At 36.9% G+C, this 19,105-nt stretch overlaps 1 protein-coding gene and 1 long non-coding RNA gene across 4 annotated transcripts; one reads left to right on the plus strand and one right to left on the minus strand.

The window, feature by feature from the left end:
• The first annotated feature begins 6,452 nt into the window (after window positions 1–6,452).
• On the plus strand, window positions 6,453–11,627 carry LOC113309880. Of its 2 annotated transcripts, XM_026558399.1 has the most exons (4): window positions 6,453–6,767; window positions 6,881–7,031; window positions 7,588–8,393; window positions 9,670–11,627. In XM_026558399.1, the coding sequence occupies exon 4, from the start codon at window positions 10,084–10,086 to the stop codon at window positions 11,320–11,322; it is 1,239 nt and encodes a 412-aa protein (XP_026414184.1). In that variant the 5' UTR covers window positions 6,453–6,767; window positions 6,881–7,031; window positions 7,588–8,393; window positions 9,670–10,083; the 3' UTR covers window positions 11,323–11,627. The 2 variants fall into 2 exon arrangements, with proteins under 2 accessions (XP_026414184.1, XP_026414185.1); XM_026558400.1 differs by lacking the exons at window positions 6,453–6,767; window positions 6,881–7,031; window positions 7,588–8,393 and adding an exon at window positions 8,778–8,872.
• A 371-nt stretch (window positions 11,628–11,998) lies between these two features.
• LOC113314084 lies at window positions 11,999–13,347 on the minus strand. Of its 2 annotated transcripts, XR_003342259.1 has the most exons (3): window positions 13,212–13,347; window positions 12,947–13,093; window positions 11,999–12,528 (listed from the first exon to the last, which is right to left on the minus strand). It is a non-coding gene; the product is annotated as an uncharacterized LOC113314084 (long non-coding RNA). The 2 variants fall into 2 exon arrangements; XR_003342258.1 differs by having other exon boundaries at window positions 11,999–13,093.
• Between the last annotated feature and the right edge of the window lie 5,758 nt (window positions 13,348–19,105).

The raw sequence follows: 19,105 nt of genomic DNA on the forward strand, positions 1-19,105 counted from the left end.
CTCAGAAACTGATTAATGACTCAAAATCTTCTGATTTTGTGCACTTAATGTTATTTTCCAATGAAATATCTGAAGTTTCTAACAAAATCGGATTCGTGTCTCAGAAACTGACTAATGACTCGAAATCTTCTGATTTTGTGCACTTAGTGTTATTATCCAACGAAATATCCGAAGTTTCTAACAAAATCGGATTCGTGTCTCAGAAACTGATTAGTGACTCGAAATCTTCCGATTTTGTGCACTTAATTCTTATTAGTATCAACTTCTTTGTGTTGTTATCCAATGAAATATCCAAAGTTTATAACAAAATCGAAGAAAAAAGCTTCATTTTTTAGCCCTCTGTTTCATTTGATCTGTATGTGGGAAATAAAAGGATTATTGACCATTGATAAAGGGAAGTAAAATGATCTTTAGCCCTCCATTCCATATTGGATCCGTATGAGGGAAATAAGAGGATTATTGACCATTGATTAAGGGAAGTAAAATGAATGGTAATCCCTCCATTCCATATTGGATCCGTATGAGGGAAGTTAGAGGATTATTGACCATTGATTAAAGGAAGTAAAATTAATGGTAATCAAATATCTAACATGGCTCTTTGTTTTACCACATCTCTTTTCATTAGCCAAAACTGAAAGTTCGAGAAACACAGAAATCCCCAAATTTCCCCCATTCTCTCTTCTCCCGCTCCAAAAATCCCCAAAATTTCGTTTCCCACCAAGATTTTCCGCCAAATCACTCTGAAATTTTAGAATGATTTCAAATCTTAGTTTTAGTGCCCCCCTTCTCTTTTCTCTTTTCTATATAATCCGGTCTCTAGACTTGATTCAATTGTTTCCAAGAAACTTAGGGTTTCTAAGCCTGTATATCTTTCAAATCAATTCTCACAATCGCTGCTCTCTAAGGTGATATCGTGAAAACCTTCTTTTTGTTTATGTTTCACATCATCAATTTATGGTATGAAGATTTGATATTAAGGTTTCAATTTAGTTTTATCAATTTCATGATAATAAGATTTTTTATATTCTCAATTTCAATTTCAGTTTCAGTTTTATATTAATTTCAATTTCAATTTCAGTTTCAGTTTGTTTGAGTTTTGGGTTTTGGGTTTTGCTATTAAGATGTTAGGGTTTTAGTTTATTTGAATGGATTTTGGTTCTGTTACTAAGATTTTAGGATTTATGTTTGTTTTCTGTCAATACCCATCTTTTTACTGTTTTTTCTCTATTTCTATTACAGTTTTTTGGAGATTCATTTGGAAGAATCTTTGGATTTACATCTGAATCTCCTTCTCTATGTAGCATTGATTGATTTTAGTGATATTTGAAGTTTGTTTTCCTTTTCTTATGCAACATTGGTTGGTTTTTCTGTTTCTTCTTGACATGAATTGAGTTAATTTTGTGAACCTATGGGTCTATTATGTTTAGTGGTAGTGTTTGAGGAAATTTGGTTTTGTGATTCTGTTTATTTTGGGTTCTTGTTTTGTTTTTGAAAAGGGGTTTTATTCTTTTGACCTCTTCATTATTTGTTGTTCTGCAACAAGTCATATCGCAAACTTGTCAAAATTTTCTTGTTCTGCAGCTATGAACAATATGATATGCTTGTGTTTAGGTTTCAATGTTCTGTTTATTCTCCTTCATTTACTTATATTTTCTAGTACTGATAAAGTCTACGATTTAATGTTCTTATAGTTTTTCTCTGTGTTGAATGCAGATGGATACTATTGAAGCCTCTAATAGTGTGCATACAACTGTTTCTTCACCACAAACTAGTGATCCTTCTTATTCTTCTTCAGCGACTGAAACTAATGTTGTTTATAAGCCAAAGTTGATGGTAACGGTTAATTTGTATGGGAGACCTGTAGGTGACAATGCAGACAAATTAGCTACTCGGGATGGCAAACTTGTCCGTGCCTACTGTCCAGTCAAATATGTGGATTGGAGGCAGGTTCCGGATAACATCAAAGAAGATGTGTGGTTTAAGTTGTTGGTATGTAATCTATAGTTTCTTTCTTTTTCTTCTATCCTGGTTTTATGAATGAATGGCTTGATGAATCTTGTTGATTTTCTGACTAGAAACTTGTTTATTTCAGCAAGAATTCGAGTTCAATGTGCCAAATCATTTAGCCAAGATGATTGTTATGGGGTCTCTTCCACAGAAGTTCAGGACATATAAACATGATCTAAGAACTGGTCTTCCTAGGAAGGTCACTATGCAAGAGAAGTTAGATGCACTTCCTGTTGATTTTGACTCGGATTATTGGAAAAATTTTGTCGAGAATGAGAGCATACCTGGCATTAAGGAAAAACATGCCAAATATTAAGAAAATCAAAAGAAGAGGACTATACATCACACATGTGGTCGAGAGTCATATGCAAATAAAATCCACAAGCTCGTAAGTACATCATATTGCACTTTGACACTAGTTTAATGTTAATTGTTTATACTTATCCATATAATGTATGTACAGGCTGTAAAGGAAGGTTTGGTAGCTGAGGCTGCACGAGGGCTTGCTTGGATGGATGGCCATGTTGGGAAAGATGGAAAAGTAAATCCTTCGACTGTTGAGAAATATGTGAGTATAGTTGGCCAGGTTGAATGAAGCTCGTAGTTTACCTATTTACTCTGAAATTAACACACGTTGTTCAATGTATGTTAATAGGAGCAAGTAAAGGCCGCTAGAGCTAGGAGGCAAGAGATAATTGATGCAGGATTGGTATCCGCTTTAGACTATGAGAATGATGAGATTGATGAAGTATTTGGACCTGACAAATGCAGAGCTGGTTTGTTGGGTTATTCTCCACTTGTCTCGAAGAAGAGAGCCTTATACGCAAGTGTTGCGACCGTGGTTATGGCTGCAAACACAAACCCAACAATTAATTCGCCAAGGACTGATCATATGGTTGAGGCTCTACTGCCAAAGCATACTGAACTAATCACTAATGTGAGCATTTACAAGTTCTGCTTTTGATTATCATTATATCTTAATGCTCATGAAATATGAATCAACTAGGATAGTTCATTAGTTAGTGCGATTATATTTCAAAGGATAGATGCATGATAACTTTTGGATGGTACATATATGTTTTTATTTATCATTACATCTTAATGCTCATGAAATATGAATCAACTAGGATTGTTCATTAGTTAGTTGCGATTATATTTCAAAGGATAGATGCATGATAACTTTTGGATGGTGCATATCAAATACTAGCATTTCTGTATGTTTTCGTGGATGCTTTGAAGATACATATAGTGTTGTACCTTTCTTTTTCCTTGGGACATCCTTTTGATATAAATGTGTGAATGTTTGTACTAGATTGTAGGTATACTAGTGGTACATATAAAACACTAGCATTTCAAATTGTATGTTTTGGTGGATGTTGTACCCTTTTCTTTTTTCCTTGGGACATCCTTTTGATATAAATGCTTAAATGTTTATGGATTGTAGTTATTATTCCCAAGTGGCAAACCTAATTTGTGTTCTTATGTGGCCTCTATTTCAAACGAGTAATCCAAACAGACTCGAATTTCTGCCAGAGCAATAGAGCAAGGGCACAAAAATTAGGCTTATTTTTGAAACACTTAATAAAAAATCTGTATGCAAGTTTCCTCTTATACTCTTGCACGTACTTAAGCTTTAGGGGGGGGGGGGGGGTGCTTTCTTATTTAGGGTATTCACTGCCTTGTAAAAACCTGTGTTTTTTTTTGAGTATTGATTGCATATATGTAGCTGTCATTATCCAATAACTGTTTATGTTTGTATATGCTGATGACAAGTCTTCTTTAGCAGTCAATTTTTCTGTTGATGAAAATTAGTATTACAACTTTATTTACATGTTAGTCTCTTATCTGTTGTAGGTGACACAAGCAATTAACTCTTTTCTATGTTGTTATAGGTTGTGCTGCAAGTTATGGCAAAACAACAAAAAAACCAACATTTTGCCAGCACAAACCCAGCTGGTGGTGGTGTTGAAGATCCTAATGGAAATCAATTTGTGCGCCTTTACAAGAGAAAAAGGGAAATTGTTGACACAGGTTATGTTGTGTATGGCATAGATGGAGAACATTGTGAGGGACTCTTAGTGCAACCAGAAGAGAGAAAGGTATGTCTTGAAACCATCGAGGATGGTAACTGTGTTGTACCTGACAGTCCTCAAGGTGATCGCTTTTATTTGAAAGAGTATGTTGCAAATGAATCAGTAATTTGGCCCGTGTCTCGTATCGAGTTTGTGGATTCTACCCATGAATGAAAACTTCTTGAGTAACTACTTTTTGTGAAGTGGAAACACTTTATGGAGTCTGCCCATGAATGAAAGCTTCAATAAATATTTTTTGTGCAGTGAAAACATATCCTTATTGGAGGAGCACACTTTTTGTGAAGTGAAAACTTCTTTAGTACCTATCTAATTTTTCAGTCTGTAATTTGTAATGTAACTATTGGGTAACTACTGCTCCTTTGTATATAATCATTATGGTTCTTAATATATATATTTTATATATCCAGTGTTCGATTCTTTAAATTGTAGCTTAAAAAGTAATTTTATGGGTACTGAATATTGTCAGTCCCGACGACCGAAAACCGTCAGTTCCGGCGACCGGAAACTGTCATCAGTTCAGGCGACCGGAAACTGTCAGGCCGGAAAAGTGCCATTTGCTAGGTATCATACCTAACAAATTTTCTAACAGAAATAATGTTACAAACGTCTAGAACCAAAAGACACATGTCATTTGTCTATTGGTCATTTTAATAGTAATAGAAAGAGTTAGTAACGGTTGTAACATAATATTTGCATTACAAAGTAAATATTAAGAGTAAAATATAAATAGTTATGATAAATATTGTAATTAACTTAAAGTGTTAGTCTATTTAATTTTCCTAATAGATTAAAAGAGTGAGGCAAAATTCTCACACATTATATTACTCCCTATCAATAACCATTTATTTTAGTAAGGGAAATTAGCTTCTATTTTTTTGTAATGCTTTTTTTCAATAAGGAAATCCTAGATTTGGTGTAGTGACCATCAAATATTTAACCAGAAAATATAAATAAAAACCCATTGTTCTAAATCAAATAAAACCCATATGGAAATGAACGAACCCATGTTCGAAAAGAAAATATGAATAAAAACCCATGTTCCAAATCACATAAAACCCATATGAAAATGAATATGGATGAAAAATTATACCTGAAGATGATGATAATTCTAAAAGAAGCTTTTAGATCATTTGAAAAAGATGGAAAGATGAGATGGGAGTGACGATGGAGATAGAAATTAGTGGATTTGTTGAGAGAGATAAGGAGATATCAGTTGAGAATAGATCCAGAGTTTGGTTCCTCATCTCCCATCTCTGCTTTTGACGGAACAAACGAAGAAAAATGAGAAAGGAAATGCAATTTTCTGATGTAAAGCTTCGAGGGCATTTTTGTCGATTTAAGCGAATCAGGCGTTTGAGCGTGCGACTTAGCAGCATTTCCGCGCCTGACTCCATAGGGCCTGAGTCAGGGGCTAGGTTCGACTCAGATGCCGAGTCAGGAGTTGTCAAATTTACAAAACACACAGTCTGACTGCTGACTCGGCGCGAGTCAGGTGTTGACTCAGACCCAGACGCCGAGTCAGCTGCAAACAAACAAGGTGTTACTTATCTGAGTCTCTGAATCGTTTTTTTATATTTTTCCTAGTGGTTGGAATGTTTGATTGTTGCGTACATTTCATTCTCATGTATCATCCACTGCTCTCCATTAGCCTTTTCCTATAACAACCCTTTATCCAAAAGGATGGATTAATTTGTGAAAAATGAATTTTTTGGGTTTCCCAAGCTGGTCATAGGCCCCTGAGGTATCTGCTTAGCCCAAGAGAAACTCACTTATATGCAGTTGGAAAGAGGAGAAAACATACTCAGTAGAAGCTGTTTCTGGAAAGCATGTTCAAGCAGTTTGAAGTGAGTGGGATTTCCTTCGTCCCACTAACTCAATCCTCATGAGAAGCCTTTGACCTGTGCAGTAGAAGCTGTAACTCCAGTGAAACGAGCTATCAAGTGAATCAACTTCTTTACGATTGATATGCTTAGTTTGTGGTTGAGATGTATATATGTACTTGGTTTAAATAAATAGCCTATTCTTGTGATTTGATCTTAAAACACCAAAATTTATTTGTATCTTAAGATGCTTTTGTAGGTATTACCCCATTGTAAGAAATGTTAATGTTTGGGGTAAGCTCATGCTTATACATAAGCAAAGACACGATTCATGACCCTTGTCATTTATAAGCAATTTTTCAAACCTCTCGACAGACTGTATCCCCAAGCCCAAGTGATATGCTGGTCAAATCTCAATTATCATCTGACCGTTGGATGGCCCTCCCCTCTTATATTATATATGTATGCCCTAAAAGCATTAGGTCTCCTCTCTTTAAAGATAAACTCAGCCGCCACGCCAGTAAGCTCAAAACTTTCTGTTTGCTCATTTTTTTTTTCTTCCTTGCTTAGATCTGAAAATTTTCTCTCTACAAAATTGTTTCTGAACAATGGTTTGCTCAAAAATCATGTTATCTCTTGGTAATCTGAACATCATTCTTACTACTACTTCCCCCATAATTCCTATGAAACTGCCCGAAGAAGAAGATGAAAACCCCTTTCTTGTTTTTGATGAAGATTCACCCACACAATGATTTCTCCTCTCAAAACAAAGTTTTAATCCTTAATCATTTCCTCCTAGAATAATGTTGTGTCACTGCTAATTTCCACCAACCTTCTGTTCACTCCGGTAAATTATTTAAGTTTATATTTTCTAAGGTTTTTAGTTTTCACTGTATTACTTAGTCTGTTGTTTGATAGTATAATCGAATCGTCAACATGTTGGATTTTACAATGATGCAGGCAACCCTTAGGGTGATAGACTATCCAATCATCTTTTCTCAATTAGGTGATCAAATCGAGAAGTAGGGAGTGTAAAAATTTTTGACCCTTGCACGTCGAGAAATATCACTGTTCGGGTGTATGGTGCTGCTGCGGATCGGCCAGTAGCAAGGTAAACTCTTCCTTTTCCTGATTTACATTTTTTTAGGGGGTTTAATGTATAATTACTTGTTCTATTTATCCAATATAGTTTGATTTTAGAGTTTCCTTAAACTTTGGTGGTGCTTATGCGCTTTATTAATGAATTGATGTTAATCTGGCCCATAATTTGTAGATCTTGAGCTTAAGATTAGGTTGTCATTTGATATATGCACGGCAGAAAAATTATCTTTCACAAGGGTTTTGGTTATTTAGTTTGGGTTCTGAATCTGAATTGCTTAATTTGGGAAAGGTTTTAAAAATTATTTAGTCCATTATGGTACCGTGATCAAGATTGTCTTCCTTTGTATACCTTTACATTAAGAAACAATGCCTCTCGTCTCTTTCTTTAGCATCCTTGTATTGTGTGAATTAGAGCTTAATAGATTAGAGGTGAAAGATGCTGCTCATTTCTTTGTGTTTTTATGCACTGATTAGTTTAGAATAAATGTTGAAGAGTATGCTGTTTTATTAGTCTTTTCTTCTTGACAAAACAAGTCTAACCTTATCTTGAATGTTTTGAATTGCAGAACCTTAAGTGACGACGTTATACCCAAGGAACTATCAGATGTCAGCAACAGGGAGCATGAGAGCAAATGATGATGGAGTGTATATGTTTACAGATTGATGTGGGACTTGCGAAGCCTCTGCAGCAACTTCTCAGATCTCAGTGGCGTTGTGATCCTGACTCGTGAGATTATCCTTTTCAATAACAATAAGCTGTGTGCGCAAGAATTTAAGTGACGAGGCGAGGAGAATTAAACTCTTGCCTCATCTATTTATAGATGTGACAAAAGGTCTTGGCTAATGCCACAACAATTATGCAGTGAGGCTAAAAGCTACCTATTGCAGCATTATTTATATATATGTGGCAATGTAGTGCGGCAATAGACTCATTTTGTTGTAGTTAGTGGGGTTGTGATCCTGACTTGTTCAATGACAGTAATCCAGAGGCTATGTCTGCAAGAATTTAACTTGCAAGGGGAATGAAACTCGATGCTGTGACATGGGGGACACTTAGACATGGGCATTGTAGCAAGAGCCAGCCTTGCTAGCTTTGGAGTTGGTGATGCTGAATTGGAACTGCAGACTTAAACTGATCATACCTCTTTGATTTGTGCAGACTACTTTAATTAATTAACAATCAATTACATTCAGAACAGAAAACAAGCTAAAATATGTTTGTAACTTTGCTCATACTCCTAAAATAAGGAGAACTAGTTGATCGGAATGAGAATTTACAGCAATGAGATATCTCAAGTCTACTGAACTTTTCTCTGATACCACACACAAACCGGAGTCGTTACTATGAACGGAGTCTTCCCGGTGATCTAAGGTATTATTTTCTACTACAATTAACTCATGAATCTGTTCAATATAATCCTTGTTTCAATTAGTTCATTTCCACTAATTAAGTTTAAAATGTTGTAAGGAAATCTACGTATTTGAAAAGAGATGATCATGATGGAAACAAGTGATAAACATTGTTTTTGAATAATCACCATTGAATTGTTATAGTTAAATTACGGTTAGGGTTTAGTGTATAGAATTCAAATCACAAATTGTAAATTGATTCTAATTAGAGGATTTCATTTAGTGTGAAGGGAAGAAAGAGGGCAGAATTCGTAGCGTTTGGGTTGATGTTTGATGATAATGTTTTCCTGCCAAAATTTTCACCCTTTTTCAACACTCAATCTGCATCTTGCTTATATGTTTTTTCCAGATACAAATAATAAAAAAAAAAAAAAAAAAAACCGCCTGGCGAAGTACTACAATCCTCTTGAGGAATCTGAGAAGCACAAGGTTGAAAATGAGGTGATTTCCTCAAATTCTTTCAATCTACTTTTTTCATTTTGATTGTATCTCGGTTTTGAGTTTGATTTCACCTTACAGTACACGAATTTCGTCGAGGTTGGTAGTTCTTCGGTGTTATTATAATTACACATAGTTTGCCGTATCCTGATTTCCTTTACATTTTGTTTGAACAAGTATGAACTGAAGGGATTTTTGCTTGTTCTTCTACCTAAGATACAATCTACATCTTCATCAAAATCATACTGCAATACCCAATTCAAAAAGTTTGAATGCTTAAGCTCCCTGCTCTGAACATATTAGAAGACAAGATACATTCATTTACCACTTTGCAACTGTATATCTGATGCCTTCTAGGTTCTGTCTAGAATTGGATTGATTTTCTGCCCATGTCAACCCCAGAATCATTTATGTGATGCTGATTGTACGGAGTGCATGCCGATCTTTGTCCCTGTCACATGTTGTCTACTGAAAATGCTTGCGAACTTAAGCGCAAAAAGTTGTGATATTGGCTAAAGATCGTTGCTGTTTTCTCCGTCTTTTCTCTTTAGTGCCATTTATATTTTCTATCTAGTTTGTCTTGGTTGTTAGTTTTATTTACTGTCATTAATGGGTAAGAGAAATATGTGGCATGCTTCCAATATACACTCTTTTTTTTTTTTTTACCTTTCTCAAGTTCTCCTTCAACTTCCCCTCTGGTTAATAAAGAATTTACTTTATTGGTTAGAGAATTTTCTTTACTGGATAGTTTATTGCACATCTGTTGCGTAGAATTAAGTATTGATTGGTTTTTGCCGTAGGTCAATGATAAAGCAATGTTGCTACATTCAATTCCAGCACTCCATCATGTTTGGAACCAGGAAACAGTTTCATCTTCTGTGAGCAGATATTATAGAAGTCAAAAAAGGTCAAGGAAGATAAGTGTAACAGGTAAAAATCTGAGAGTTAATAATAGTTGTAAGGAATTGTTACTTGTTGGATTGGTCAAGTCACTTGGTGGTGAGAGTTCTGTTGGAAAAAGCTGAAATTGCTCCAGCTTCTGTTTTTTGATTCTGGGGCTTAATTTATACTTGAAGTTGTCCTGACAGAAGTTTTAAAGGAAGTCAAAGAGTGAAGTTAAAGAGATTGGTGTGCATCTTTTCGTTTTAAATACTACACCTATTAACTTGCAGAACACGTTTGAGAAGTTACAGAAAGTGAGTTTAGGTCTTCCAATGGCATACATACCTCCACACAAAAGGCAGTCTAAGGATAATGATAATAGTCCTGTTCCAACACCTTCATTGCTTGTTCCTGATCAGTTCAAGAAAATCTCATACTTGGGGTCTTCAGTTGGTTCTGGATCAAAGATGAAAAATGATACTGCTCCAAATGTTAGAAAAATCATTTACGCGAAAGATGCCATTTCTAAATGGTTTATAGAAGGTGGTTCTACATCTGATGCTGATCAGCTTCCTGCACATTCAGTTCGGATGGAACCTTTTCGCCGTCTCAAGTCACTTCAGTGGAAACGCTGGGGAGAACCATTTGTTTTGGCTTCCGACTCCCTCGACTGCAGAGGATTTGTGCAAAGTACTCCCTGGGTATCCATAACTGAGAACATACGGTCTGAGCTACTTGCTTCTTTTGGAAATCTTAGAGAAGAGATGGGTTCGGGAGAGGTTGGAGCATTACTAAAGCCTATTTTCGTAATCAGAATTGGTAAAATTCTCTTTCATGGAAAGAACTTTTCAGGAGGTGTAACTAGTAGGGCAGCTGCCGAATCTTATTTCAGTCACGTCGGAAAATCATTTTGGACAAACCTTCCTGATTCTTACATGGAATTTATTCTTGCTACAGTTATTCCAAAAATCAGAGTTGATTCTGAGCACACCAAGGAGTACTACCATGTGAAGGTATTTGACAAGTGCAACCCTGAATCATCTATTTCAATCAAATGCCGAGTTATTTCCGGACACCTTAAAATACACAAGATTGAGCTCAACCAGAAGAGGTGCCTAGTAGTGGATGTATCTTGCCTTGATAAGGATTTGGACCTGAGATTGATGTTATCCACCAAGAGGGGATTGACAACGTCAGTGAAGGGCGATGCTGAGAAGTTAACTAGCTTAAGGCAATTGGTTGAATGTCCAACATTGGATTCTAATGTGAAAGGTGGTTTGAGATGGGCAATGGGAAAGAAGTACTCTTCAGATGGTAGATATACGGTTGTAGGTGTTTGGCACACAAATGTGCGGAGTTTTAAGAATTCACAGCTGAAGCTCAGGCTTAGAAATGCAGACCGATTCGATTTCTGGGCTTCCGAAGGTGAAGTTGGCAAGGAAGTAACTCTTGAATTAACAGGGATCAACGATTCGCTAATGACTGGGACGGTTGAAATGGAACATACCATTGCAGTCCTTCAAGAGACTCTAAAATTGGTATGGGATCATTTCTTGAGCTGTGACCTGTAAATGCATGTTTTTACTTGTTAGTGGCAATACTAGTGCACTAATCAGTCGTTGTCCTGTTAGATGCTCCAAAAAGATCTGTCTCTTTCTCTATTGTATGCAACTCTGGTAAATCTTTAGAATAAGGAGCGAGTCAGCTTTTTGTATTTTGCTAGCTTGAAATCAGAACTTGGTACTTCTTTGCTGAGCTTTAAGCTTTGACTGTGACTGTGTATGCTTATTGCATAGTTCCTTGAGCTTAAATGAACCTTGGTGTTTTAACTGGCATATATAAAAAATGCTGCAGATCAAATAAGATTTCATATATATATAAATGCTTGAATGTTTTGGTGTTTTAACTTGGAGAAATGTTTTCATTTTCTCGATGGCTAGTGCTGGTATTATCTTTACTTTGCAAAGAAATGCTAGATGTAAATCCAGAAAGGAGGAGTTACACAAGCAAAAACTTGTAACCCAATCCAATTGCACATGAGTGAATTTCTCACACTCCAATTGCACATGAGGCAAACCCAACAATTTCTAACAGCGGCATTTCGTGTTCTAAGACAAAGCTTAGGGAACCAAAAGGATTCCTCAAAAAACTAAGCTCTCATTTTGAACGAATGGTCTTTTACGGAGAGTATAAATGAAACCATCAAAACTGAATGCAACAATCAAACATTTCAACCACAAGGCAAAATATAAAAATCGATTCAGAGACAAGTCTGAATATTTGCTTAAAACGTTACATTAACGTTCAAAGTTCAACTATGAAACCAGAAAAGATGTGTCAAGTAAAAAGAAAGCATCTGAAAGTAACCGGAGAAACCTACAATTCATAAACCACTGCATAATAATTTGAAAATGCAAGTTTTGCTATTTACGTCAGTTTACAAAATCCACAAATCAAAGAGGTATGAGTGAGTGATCACTTTAAGGGCTGCAGTTCCAATTCAGGAGCATCTCTTTAAGGCTGCACTTTGAGTGAGGTAATTGTTTAATTCCCCTCGTCCTGTCACTTAAATTCTTACGCACGCAGCTTATTGTTATTGAAAGGCATAACCTCACGAGTCAGGATCACAATGCACTGAGGTCTGAGAAGTTGCTGCAGAGGCTTCAAAGATTGCTCAGAGTCAGGATCACAACGCCACTGAGGTCTGAGCAGTTGCTGCAGAGGCTCCACATCGATTGTTAAACATCATTTGCTCTCATGCTCCCTGTTGCTGACATCTGAAAGTTCCTTGGGTATAGGGTTGTATCAAACAGTCTTCAGCATTTATTCTAAACTAATCAAATGAGTAGCATGGTGGTCTCTAATCTACAGTACAGTCTGATTTACAGAACAAGGATGCTACAGAAAGTAATGAGAGACATTGTTTCTTAATCTAAAGGTATAAAAGGCACAGAATCTTGATCCCAGCACCAAAACAGACTAAATAACTTCAAACATTTCCGAAATTAAGCATATCAAAACCCAAACTACAAAAACCCATGTGAAAAATAATTTTTTCCTACATACTGTATATCAAATAACAACCTAATCTTAAGCGGATCTTCAAATTATAAACAATTGAATAGATAGAACAGGTAATTATACATTAAAAACCCTAAAAAAAGAAAAAAGGAAAAAGTAAAGGGAAGAGTTTACCTTGCTACTGCTTGTACGTTTCCACAAAAAATGAGGGTGTTCAATTCTACCACACAAGAAGAGGGACAGGATCGTGTCCTTCTCTACTGGTCGATTCGAGTGTGGATTTGGAAATAGATCAGTAGATATTCTCACACCTGCAATTTTCTGCATCATTGTAAAATTCATCATGTTAGAAGCATTCGATTGTACTATCAAACAACCATCTAAGTAACAAAAACTAAAAACCCTGAAAAAAATAAAGAAAGAAAATTAAAGAGTTTACCTCCATCAACCAATGATTGATGGCAACTAACAGAAGCGAAAGACTCTTTGACAAGGATATGTTCATCAACCAAAAAATTATTTGGGTGAAATGTATTCCTGTTTTTTTTTTGTGCGCATACAGATGTATCCCGTTTTTTTCACTTTTACAAATGTACCCCAGTTTTGACCGTTTTTTTTTTTGAGAAAACGGTTAACGGAAAGTTATTCTCCATGTCGGCAGTTAAGTCATGTTAAAAAGACCTTCCAGCCCCTTAAATCGGTTAGTGTACCGGTAAAAGAGAAGATCTCCAACCTGTAGGTTTTTCTAAAGGGTTGAATCTCATACCCGTGAAATTCACATAACACTAGTAGTCATGAGTATTTTACTTGAGAGGGAGATGTATTTCATGGCATTGGGTGTTTTATGTGTTGCTTCAATGACTGAAGCTTAGAAGCTGCTAACATGCTTGATTACGAAATCTCGCCTACTAGCCAATGCTGCTGCTTGACAGCATCAATCCATGGGAATCAGGGATGATTCAAGTGATCACTAATAAGCAAACGACCAATTTTAAGATTTGTATAATAGTTCTTTTACTTCGATGTTACCTTCTACGTCTCGTTGTCATAAATGATTTTGTGATGTAACTGCCAAATTACCACATTATGTAGATTGTAGCTCTAGAAATCAAAGAAAATAGCAATTAAGTCAAGAAATGAAATGTCTTGATTTTCAAATGAATGTGGTGGTACCAACATAGCAAAAAGTTGACGCTCTTACTAACACGCATGGCAGGAGTACGTACACTAGCAATTATGTTCACTGTTGTTGCTACGGTACGCATGGCAGGAGTACGTACACTAGCAATTATGTTTACGACCGTGACTACCTCCCAGTCCTGCACGACCACGGGTTTGAGCACCTTCAGTTGGAGCAGCTTCAGCGCTCGATGAAGCTCGAGTTCTTTTACCCGTCTTTGATACTGCCACCTTGGGCTGATGCCTCTTCGTGACTTTCTCCCCAAACTGGGCAGCATAATCTTCGTTATCCATATTATCAACTAGATCTCTAGCCTCTCTGATCTTCTCAGCTGGCATGGGATCTCCGCTCTTCAGGCATGCAGTTAACATTTTGGAAACACGCTTGAACCTATTCACCTGTTTTTTATACGTAATGACATAACATCAAATGGTAATCACCTAAGATTTATAGGAATAATATAAAATGAACAAAAATATAAGAACACGCACCAGTCTATCATAACCAGCTGGTTTGTCTTTGATGATACAATTATAACTTGAACCCGCCGCAGTAGTGTTGGATTTGATTTCACGGATAACCAAAGGATGTGATACCTTGTTATACCAACTCATATAGTCTGGAGAATTTTCATCACCTCGGGTGGTTCGTCTACCAGTGTCGATAATGAAGTCATTCCTCTTATCCCAGTTATCAAGAACAGTAGGTGGGCCTGTGTGAACAATCGTGAGATTATCACCACTAGAAGAGCACAACTCCAACTCCAATTTGTAGTAATCCCCCATTTTCTCCACAGGTTGCTGTTGTATATACCCGTGTTGTCGCATCACCCTAGAGGGGTTATACATCACATATCCTGTAGGGTGCCACAACGGTCCAAAATAAAGGGACAAGTCCGACCGAACATTTATATGCCCATTGGATCGATCTTCCTTGTATGGATCAAAGCATACGTCCGAGGCCTTCAATTGGTCCAAAATCTCCCTCATGCGAATCAACTGCTGCTCTTTTTTCCTAGAACGGTTTTCAAATATATACTTTGTTCCTCTAGGAGTACCTTTGCACCACCCCGGGTTCTCTCCGGCCAACTTCAGGATAGGGAAGTGGTCATAGATCCATGCCTATCTACATAAGAAACCAAGTTTTAGTAAATAGATTGTGTATATTCGGTAGTAATTTCCAAACTGTATTTCCGATTATATATAATCGGAAATAAAACTGAATACCTATCCGCCGAATACCAAACATTCGGAAATATAGATGGGTCATATCCTACCGAATATGAGTCATTTGGAGTTCAGTAACCTATAGTTTTTTTGGCCTGTATATTCGGTAGTAATTTCCAAACTTTATTTCCGATTATATATAATCGGAAATACAATTAAGTACCTAGCCACCGAATAACAAACATTCGGAAAATAAGATGGATCAATTCCTACCGAATATGCGTCCTTTGGAGTTCAGTAACCTCTAGTTTTTCTGGCCTGTATATTCGGTAGTAATATCAAAAACATATTTCCGATTATATATAATCGTAAATAAAACTAAGTACCTAGCCACCGAATAACAAACATTCGGAAAATAAGATGGATCAATTCCTACCGAATATGCGTTCTTTGGAGTTATGAATATGCGTCCTTTGGAGTTATGAATACGCATCATATGTATTGTCTACCGAATAACTATAGAGTGAGTTATAGAGTTAAAGAAAAAACCTGCAATAGAGCCACGTTCCCGGAAACTTGGTAGGTTCCTAGCCTCGACGCCTTTCTCAACTCTTCCATCAAGAATGCTAGGCATGTCGTGCCCCAAGAATAGTCACCGACTTCATGGAGAGGATCCACAAGTTGTATAAGGTTGGCGTTGATCCGGTTGCCAGAAGTATTGGGGAATATGACACATCCCAATACACAGAGGAGATATGCAGTGGCAGCGTGGTTCACTTGCTCATCAGTTAACGTTCCGTTCTTTTCCTTCTCCAAGGTGCCTCGGAACATATTCATCAAAGCTGTAATGTTGATCTGTCTTGTTCTATAACTGGCATGCCTCCTAAACTCTGCTGTTGTTGTCTCTTCATCCCAACCTAAGCACTTGTTAGTTAGAGAATAAAGTTGTGCCCAACTTAACTGCTTTGTGTAGTTAAACTTCACAGCTGTGCCTTGGTCGGGAAGGTTAAGAATCTGCACAACATCATCCGGGGTGATCGTCATCTCCCCAAACGGCATATGGAAAGTATCGGTCTCAGGATACATTCTCTCCACGAACGCCGATATGGCCACATGATCATGTTCCAACAATGAATTCTCGGCGGCATTAGCTAACCCCGAGTTGGCAACAATTGTCTTGAACCTTTCACATTCACCGGATAAAGGCCACGCAAGCATTTTTGTTGGTGCGGCGGTAGGTTTGAGTAGACGGACCGCATCTTGATGATCCTATTAAAGTACATAAAAAAATCTTTAATACAAGTATTACGATATAACACATAGACAATACATTAATAAAGAATAGTAATTTTATTACCTCGGTTTCATATATTTCTCTGGCCCATGAGTCTTTGTATCCAAATAGCAATTTTCCTCCATCCGCTGGTAGTCCAAGGATTGTGCCTTCTGGAATACCCTTCTTCTTCAAGTGCTGAGGGACAAGATGTGATGCTTTCTTAGCAATATCCTTCCTTACAACATCTTTTCCTTTTTTGGCTTTTTGGGTACCACTTGGTTGTCCTTCTTCTTCTACTCTTGCCACTGGATCAACTGGTTCAACACTTGGTCCTGCACTTTGTTGAGCGGCTTGTTCAACACTTGGTCGCACCCCTTGTTCACTGCCTTGTTGTTCAACAGTTGGTTGCACTCCTTGTTGACTGCTTTGTTCTTGTTCGCTTTGTTGAGCACCTGAATTATCTTTGGCACTCCTTTCCCTCCTAGCACTAGCTGTCACTTTCTTCCTCACTTCTCGAATTTGTCTAAACAACAAAGAAAGGAACAATATTTACAAACTATACAATCGGAAGACCAAGTATGGAAATATAACCCGAATGTACACATTCGGACGTAAGAAGACACATATTGTTCCCGAAGACAAAACAATCGGAAGCTAACTAAACATATTTGCAACCGAATATACATCAATTGGAGTTCAGAAGCTGTAAATTTTTCATCCTACACAATCGGAAGACAAAGTGCACATCTATAACCCGAATGTACAAATTCGGAAGTAAGAAGACACATATTTTTTACGAATGAAAAACAATCGGAATATAACTAAACATGTTTACAACCGAATATTCATCAACTGGAGTTCAGAAACTCTAAAATTTTATCCTACACAATCGGAGGTAAAAAACATTATATTATCTTCCGAATGAATACTGGCCCCAAAATGAGATTTTTCCTATATCAGAAATTTTGAGATTTTTTCAATATATACATTCGGTAGTGAGTGTTCTTCCGAATACTTTCTGTCTACTTTAATATATTCGGTAGCCAAAAAATTCATTAAACTACCGATTATTAGCAGTTTGTATCCAGGAAGATATGGCCATCAATATTCGGCAGATAATCATCAAATCTTTCTCCCGAATACTGTCGATGTTCTTGAAAAATGAAGAACACGACTACATTCGGAAGTAAATGAACATGCATATCGTCCGAATCTGGATAAATAACCGAAAACCCTAGAAATTTTTTTTCTCGATTAGACGAATTAAAGCGAAATAAACCCCAAAAATGATAGATTCTTACCTAATTGGGGCCATTTGAAGTTGACGAAGTGTTTGAGTCTCGGAATCGCCACCACCGACTACATTGCCGGGTACTTGTTCTTCGCGTTTTTCTTCATTTGCAGCAAGAATTTCTTTATTTCTTGCTAAAATTCCAATGTTTGGATCGACACCCCGAGCAACATTTTTGGTTCTAGGTCTGTGGGTTTCATTTCTCTTATCCATTGTTTTATAACCGAATCGACGATGTTTTGATTTTACGATTCGCGGCGATGTTTCGGTTGAATGAGGAAAAAAAAAATTTCTTCCACAATCGGAAGATAATATGAAACCGGAAGAAGAAGAGTTGAAATGAGTAGAATTGTTTTTGATTTGGTTTTTATACAGTTTTACCAGAAGGGCATTTATGTAACTTCAATATCATATAGGGGTACCCCTTAACTAGAGTCTTTGGCTGGGTATAAATTGATGGCCCCTAAATCCTTTGGGGTGGCCCCTAAAAACGCCAGGATATTTTGAGAATCACAGTTTAATTATTCAATTCGTAATTTTGATAACATAACTAACAAGAACTGCAAATAATGAAATTAAGAAATTTCACTCGTATCTATCCACAGATACATAGATAGGATACTGCGATTTGGAGAACAAGAATCTGAGGACTATTACTGGACCGAACACACAACAAAGATATTATATTTAACCTGAAGACGTACAACTTTACAAAACCAACTTCATTGTTGAACCCATTAACGTCTTTCTGGACACCACAATCACTAGCTTGCTTTATCTCGGTCTTCTAATTTCTTCCCCATCTGGTTGCAACCAACTCAACACTTTCCATTGTACCAGGAACAAACAAATCAAACCATTCCAAAAGTCCGACCACAACATATTAACCTTCCATTTCCTGCCTCTCTAGAATTCTTCTTTCAGGCAATTCGTCGAACAACTTGTGTGCAGTTTTATGTTCGTCTCAAGGTATTTTTAAGACTGATTTGGGCTGCTCCTTATAGCTTTCTTGACCTGAAAACACTAGATTCATCCACACCACACATTCATGATCATTTATGTACCCTAAAAACAACTTAATCTAGACCAAACATCGACCTAAAACCATTGGAAAAGTGGCCACTCAGAGCTGTTTTTCAGGCATAAAATCAGTGCAAAAGTGAAACAAATCTGAACCCAAATCAGCATATGCTTCGAATTCCCGTGCTGGTGCTGATTTCTGATACCCTTTTTAACCTCTCGAAAATAATTACGAAATCACAGCAGCAAATCCTTGGCACATAATCACCAGTTTCACTTTTTAGTTTAGTTGGTCGAGAGATAAAGAACAATACGTCTGTCACCAACCTCATCTCTACTTCTCAGTACAACTCCAATTTCACGCCATGAATGTCCCTAAGCTCCCACCAACAGATGTGAA

Source organism: Papaver somniferum, chromosome 9, assembly GCF_003573695.1.
Source record: "Papaver somniferum cultivar HN1 chromosome 9, ASM357369v1, whole genome shotgun sequence".
NCBI lineage: Eukaryota > Viridiplantae > Streptophyta > Magnoliopsida > Ranunculales > Papaveraceae > Papaver > Papaver somniferum.